This window comes from Sinocyclocheilus rhinocerous, unplaced genomic scaffold, assembly GCF_001515625.1.
Source record: "Sinocyclocheilus rhinocerous isolate Xijiao unplaced genomic scaffold, SAMN03320098_v1.1 scaffold3957, whole genome shotgun sequence".
Lineage (NCBI taxonomy): Eukaryota > Metazoa > Chordata > Actinopteri > Cypriniformes > Cyprinidae > Sinocyclocheilus > Sinocyclocheilus rhinocerous.
This window is the reverse complement of record NW_015657978.1, coordinates 223,890-230,899: the sequence shown is the minus strand read 5'-3', so window position 1 is coordinate 230,899 and position 7,010 is coordinate 223,890. Positions and strand designations below refer to the sequence as shown.

The 7,010-nt window shown below is 37.9% G+C and overlaps 1 protein-coding gene across 1 annotated transcript in view; it reads right to left on the bottom strand.

The window, feature by feature from the left end:
• Positions 1-2,482: 2,482 nt before the first annotated feature.
• The window catches only part of LOC107721970 (homeobox protein Mohawk-like), a gene marked incomplete at its 3' end in the record, with an annotated part of 5,076 nt that continues 548 nt past the window's right edge, over positions 2,483-7,010 (bottom strand). Inside the window, exons 2-4 of the mRNA XM_016530204.1 lie at positions 6,338-6,622; positions 3,861-4,020; positions 2,483-2,636 (exon numbers count right to left, since the gene is read on the bottom strand). Of these exons, the coding sequence (XP_016385690.1) occupies positions 2,483-2,636; positions 3,861-4,020; positions 6,338-6,513 (490 nt within the window). The remainder of the gene's footprint in view (positions 2,637-3,860; positions 4,021-6,337; positions 6,623-7,010) is intronic.

Genomic DNA, 7,010 nt, shown 5'->3' with positions numbered 1-7,010 from the left:
TCAACCCCAACATCAGAAGAAATAAACATAAAAAAGGCATATTTTAATTTTTACAGCTAAACAGTTCTCCCCTCATTTCTTTATATATACAAAAAGCAGTACAACATTGCATACTGAGGGTCAATGAGTTTAATTGTCATTTAAAATGTCGATTTTTAAAATGTTTTTATAGATTAATAATGTATTATTTACTCAACCATGAGAATATAATCTTTCTATGCTTTTCTCCATGTATGTTCTGATCAAGAGTTAATACAAAAATGTAGCGAAAGACATGTATGTTTTCCTCTGGAAATGTTTAAAAAGTGAATTTTCTATAGATTTTTTTAAAGAAAAAAGGTTTAACGCATCAAAACTTTTACCGATATACCAACAAAACTAGTTATCAACACACTTTCAGTTGTGTTAACACAATCATTTTTCATTTTAAGTTCTGTGCATAAATTCTATGACAAGTTTCGATTTGATAATGAGGGAATTTGAGGTCAAAGGTTAAGCTAGGCTGCTGACACAGTTTCTGTGCCATTTTTCAGTGTAAGAAAAAAAGGAAGTTATTTGTAGGATGAGACAGATGTGAGAGGCACAGACTGGGCATTCCTCTTCTAACCACAGCGTGTGTGTCCTCATCCAAGACATCTAATCAAGGCACCAAATACAGAGTGTGTGTTTGGAGGTCACTGTTAAGCACAGGGGGATGATAAGTGTTCTGACTGAATGTCTCATTGTGTATGGATGCTTATGTTGAGCGATGCGGCCAACAAACATGCAGTCTGTCAGCCAGCCAGCAACATCCCTGTAGTTGAAACGCCTTAGCGTGTGAATTAGAGCGTGAAAGAGAGAAGGAAAAGAGAAAACTTTAGATAGTTAGTTAGGATGTTTTTGTGTTTGTGCATGTAAGCGCAAGATTGTGTGCGAGTGTTTGTGGTTGAGTCCTGACGCCCCGTTGTGGTGTGTTAATCACAGCGTGCATGACTGTCTGTAAGCCTACGCGTCTGTCCGGTTAACTTAAACACAGAGGAGGATGCACACACGAGCGCTGTACTCCACATACCCCGACCCTGATTTATGGCTCGGCTGCTATACGATGCTATAAAAATGTTTGGAGTGTTGCACTGACTGCGTTGTAATAAAACATCCGCGTTTAAGTGTCTGTTTCAGCTACATGCAGAATAAAACCCCAAACAGTTTCTTATAAATACAGCAACACTTCATATCACACAAATTTAGCACCAGGATAGGTGAATTTGTTTGTGCTTGTTTGTTTTAAAGAGCAGTTTTACTTGCACTGTGTGTATATACTCAAGCAGTGATAAATAGTGTTTATTGCAATATCTGTGCATGTACATGTCTGGATATGCACCTTCTTAAAGGGATAGTTCATAAGTTTACTCACCCTCATGTCTCTAGAAGGAGAACTATTAGGGGCATTGATCGTTAATTACTAATCCAATTCCAAGGAAAAGGCAAGAAAAGGCAGAATAAAAACATAATAAATCATATAGCATTACTGTTTACATATAGCATTCTTGACTTGTCCTTGTTGTTTTCAGCACACCTTTTGTCTTGTAAACCTATATAATCATCGACTTAAACTCTCAAGTGCTGTTGAATAAAAAACTAACTTGAGAAAGAACATTGTAACGGTTTGTGTCCATACAATGAAACAGTATTGGACCCCATTGACTTTCATTGTATGGACCAAAACAAACAAAAAAACAGTTTTTACAAGATTTTTTTTGTGTTTGACAGAAGAAAGAAAGTCATACAGGTGAGTAAATTTTTGCGTGAACTATTCCTTTAGGTGTATGTGTGTGTGTGTGTGTGTGTTTCATCCTGGACCATAACAACCACAAACATAAAACATTCCCCCCAATTTTCTTACTGGTGCTTGATCAATATGACCGATTGTTAAACTTTACATTGGTAAAATAGTTCACCCAAAAATGAAAATTATGCAATCATTAAATCACCCTCAATGACCTTAATCACCCTTTCTTCTGTGGAACACAAAGATATTTTGAAGAATGGTGCAACTGTATGTTTTTATTAGGTCCAAACCAACATTAGACCCCAATGACTTTTATTATATGGACAAAAAACACAGACATATTTTAAAAGATCATCTTTGGTGTTCGATAGAAGAAAGAAAATCATAATGGACTGGAATAACATGACGGTGCATAAATCATGACAGGAGTTTTATTTTTGGGTGAACTATCCCTTTAAGTGTGCATTTCATCACCACAAACATTGTGGCCAACCAATTAGTGGTTAAACAATATGAGTTTTTCAGTGACAGATGGTTAAACTTTACATTTAGTCCTCGACATCCTTGGTTTCAGCATTACAGTCAACCTTGGCACTTCTGTGAATGTGAGTGTGTGTTTTTGGTAAGTCTCCATCAGGGGACTGCAAGAATAATTAGGCTCGGTCGTTTTTACACGTGTGATTGTCTGTGTGCATGCATGAGCGAGTGTCGTACCATCAGAGCAGGAGTCATCGCTGCTGACGCTCAGTCTTTCTGCGTTGCCCTGGACATATTTGTTGTAGAGTTTGATCCTAAGGGCCCAACTCAAATCAGGCTGCCTAACTGTGTTCTTCAGCCGCCGTCGAGCATTGGCAAACCAGTTAGACACCTGAGAAAAGAGGGAGGGTGTTGGAATGGTACTGAGGAAAGAATGACCAATAAATAAAAGGAATTATGAATGGTCATAAAAGACACAAAAGATTTGTTTATTATTGATTCAGTTTTTCTGTCTTCCATACATAGATGTGTGTGTTTGGACTAAAAGCTCCATATACTACTTTATTTATGGGGAAACTATGAAAACTATTAAAAATAGCAGGCTGATGCCACACGCAGATATCCCAGGAACACTGTGAATGTAACATCACATTAAGTCTTCTTCAACTGAGACGATGACGACCTGGGTGCTTATTCTGGCCTCTGCCACTCTCACCTAATAATATTCCTTTTCTTCTGCCCAACGTCTGTCTTTTTGCAATAAAAACAATATTTAACCCAGTCTTCTCCATTTCACAGAGACCATTAGATGTTATACTAGGAAAACTTTTCATGCCCGATACACTTCAAGCCACTTATGACAGGCATTGTGCTTTAAAAATGTTATTCAAGCTCTGGGTTTCCTGACCTCTGCTTTATATAAAGTTCTCAAAGAGCAAAAGCCATATTTTTCACTTTAAGCTGGTCAACGGAGGCCAGTTTTTGAAGGAAGCATTGAGTATCATAGGACGTGGTAGCAAAGTACTAGCAATGAGAAAAGTTCAGGTGTATTCTAAAGTCTAGAGATGTTCAAGATGTGTTCAGTCACGTAAGATTATTTATTCACTGAAATTGAGCATAAGTTTTGGGTTTGTAAGTATTTTTTTCCCATATTGCAGTGCTGTCTGCTCACATTTTTTAACAAATGGGTCCTTTTCATGAATATTAGAACCAGATTAAATTTGTAGGGTCATCCAGAAAAGCATCTTCAGGCTGGGCCAATTCTTAACAAATTTAGAGAACATGTTTATGTCTTCATGTATATACAGAGACACAGACTGAGACAGATATGTACACACAAACTGACACTCAACACAGACTGGAAAACACATATGTGAAGAGTTAAACACAGGCAAGAATGTCTCTGAATTTTTATATATATTTATTGGTTAAACAATAAAAAAAGAAAACCTTCACTAGAGTAAATCTGAGTTGGTTGCAACTTGTGTTTGGAATGAACACCTGCATTTTCATCCCAGTGTAAAAGAAAACTGTCATTTTAATAATCCTTCTGTCAAGAACTAGTAGCTCTTGGTAGCACGTGTATGGAAAAGTTGTGGAAAATGAACTTACTCACCTGCACAAGTGTCATTTGTGAGCCAAGCGCAAGAAGGATTTTCTCTGTTTTAGTGGGGTACGGATTGTCCCGGTGTTTGTAGAGCCACTGTTTCAAAGGCCTGGCCATGTCTTGCAGAGCTTGCCGTTTATGCCGTACCTTTCCTGGGTTCTGACGAGACCTGCGGAGAAAAACAAGCCGACATAAGCCACATAAATCTCATGACAATTACACAAGACTTCAGAATGGGCACTCATGTGGAGAAATTCCATAGGATTGATTTATTTCATATTTTCCACAGTGAGAAAAGTATTTTTAATTCTTTGGGGGCATTCTTGCTGCCTTCTGTTTTATTGCTAAGAAATGTTATTGCTACAAAATATATTGTAAATATATTTAAGAATTAACCGAATAAATTAAATGTTTATTATTATTATTATTTAGATTATAAATATGAAATAACAACCACCTTCATCTAAATGTGACATTCAATGAGCAGACCAATGACCTCGAGGTAAACGTTTAGAACTTTTTGTTGAAAATCGAAATTAAAAATACAAGCAATGTTTAAAAGAAAACATCTTCAATTTTAAGAGATTCTGTAAGGGTTAAATATTCTTACATGAGAGCCTAATTAACACTCATGCCCTGTAAAACCAGCATCATGCTATAATTAACTCTCCCAGTGAGGGTTTTTCATTCAAAATCAGTTCACAGTCAGGCTGCAAAAAACAATAACGGTGCACTGAAATAGCTCCATGTAATCCAACATCTGCACAATGACACATGTGCTATGTATTCCTCTAGGGACTGGAATCGTTTGGAAAAAAAATAAAAATCTGCAGATTTGCACAACAAAATGTATACAAATTCTGACAGTCACTTTTATTCTCAATTCATGTTAAGTATCACACTTTTTAAAATAAAGGTTCTTTAATGGTTCCTCTTTCATCAGGAATCCAATACAGGTTCTTCAGATCAACGCATTGGTTTCAGTAGGCGTTCTCCAGAGAGAGAGAGAAAAAGTTCTTTGTAAAACTTTCAAATGCTCTCCTGTAAGCATCGGCCCGTAAGTCAGTTTTTCTTCTAATTGGAACCTTTATTTTCAAGAGAGAACAGAATCTGGTTATTTAAACCTGTAGATGTCAGTATGGCGCTGTTATATCACCTTGTTATCTTCCAAAAACCTGACTGCACATTTATATATTTTCCCCAACGCAGCGAGGTTCATGTTCAGCAAATATTTTCCTTGTAACCCAGAACTATATTAACAACCTAAAGAAGTTTTTTTCCCTCCCTGTTCTCGATATCGGCGACACACACCACTGTATTTATATTAATAATTTTCATTAGCAGTGATATTCCCCTTGAGGCGAGCAGCGCGGCTTTAATGTTATCCTATTGGCTCCGCTTACACGCGCACACGGACCTTCAGTAAGCGCGAGCCAGACGCACCCGCAGCGGAGGATGTTTGCACAGGTTTCACTTTTAGGTTCGATGTTGCTGTGTATCGCAGTCGTATAATGAAGCACTGTGTTGGCTGCAAATAGAAAACAGGTTGGGGTAAACAGCTTGGGGGCGGTGAGGCCGAACGCGCTGGGTTCGGAGGGCAAATAAGGGATGACATGGTTTCTTCTTGCGCCCTCACTACAAAAATATTCGTGATTGACTGGACCACACATACAGTTGAAGGAAATGTTTATTTATTAGAAACAGGCCTGGACGTGTTTTAAATTTGCTACCGAACACGAATGACCTCATGCAGCCTACCCCAACGACAAGCCCCTGCTAATTCAGCACCATCGACAGCGACTTAATTGAATTGTGAATATTAATTTCCTGCAATTCTCTTTTTGAAACCTCAACGTATCCTAGATAAGAAGAAGGCGAACAGGCTGTAAATTCAAACCATATGCGCTCTAACCACAACTGAGCGCAAATCTATGGAAAGAAAACACAAAGACTATGAAAAGTCAAACAGTTGGACGAGTCACTGCTTTTCACCGTTGGCTCTAAGATTGAACAACTTGATGTTTATCTTTAATAAGGTTCTCCGTGCTGTCACGCGGTTAAAAGCATTAACAGCGTTAAAATGACCACAGATGACTTAAACAGGCTATCATTATATTCTTTTTTTTCTGTTAAGTATCTTACCAGAATAATTAGACTGATTATTCCGTCATGAAAAATAAACGATGTGCAAAGCAGTTATCATCCACTGTGAAAAAAAAACAACCTTTAAAACTTGCGGTGCTAATGTGACAGTCTGCAGTGATAAATACGTTCTATTTTTGTACCATTTCGAATGAGTTTTCTGATGAAGAAAATCGAGTGAAATTTATGGAAACAAATATTTCACTTAATGAAACATGATGAAAATATTTTACAGTGCATCTGCTTCATTTTTGGAGTATTGTTAATGGATTTCTTTAAAAGAAGGAAACATGTCCACGAACCTGCAGTACATTTTACAAAAGACACTGAAGTTTGTGACATACCCGGATCTCCTGTGCCGGATAACTGAGTTGTCTTTGATGACTGGGCTGCTGGCGAGCAGGTCTGGATGCTGTCCATCTATCACCTCTAAATAATTTCGACTGCTTCTTTCCACCTCATTCGCCTTCTCCTCGAATAAAACCTGGCTGCTTAACTTATTAAACACAATTGTGTTCATCTTTGGTATATTAGTCCTTCTTTCCCCCAGTGTCCGCTGAAAGCGCCCTGGCCGCCGTGGGGATGTCCTAGGTACCTACTCAACGGAGCCGCTGCGCCTTGTCAAAATCCTGTGAAACAGAAAAAGATGACATTTATGTTCACTATCATCGGTGAGTTCCCCCAGACATACATCTCAGACAAACTTCATTTTCTGTAGGTAAAAACTGTTTTCATTTTAATGTAAAAACGCAAAACCTCAATCAAAACAAAACACTCAGACATGCGCGGGTGAGGAATAGCCTATTCGACGGAACGGATGACTCTGATATGTTTGAAACTTCTGTAGAGTTTATTTATGCAAACCTGCATAACATCAGAAGTATTCAGAATGAATGATGCCTGTTTGACACAAGGAGGTCTATAATCCTGCGTTGACCGGTCAGTAACACACAAATACCCTAGGCTATTTCATAACAGAACGTGTGTCATTTTACATGTAGAAATATTTGTTATATA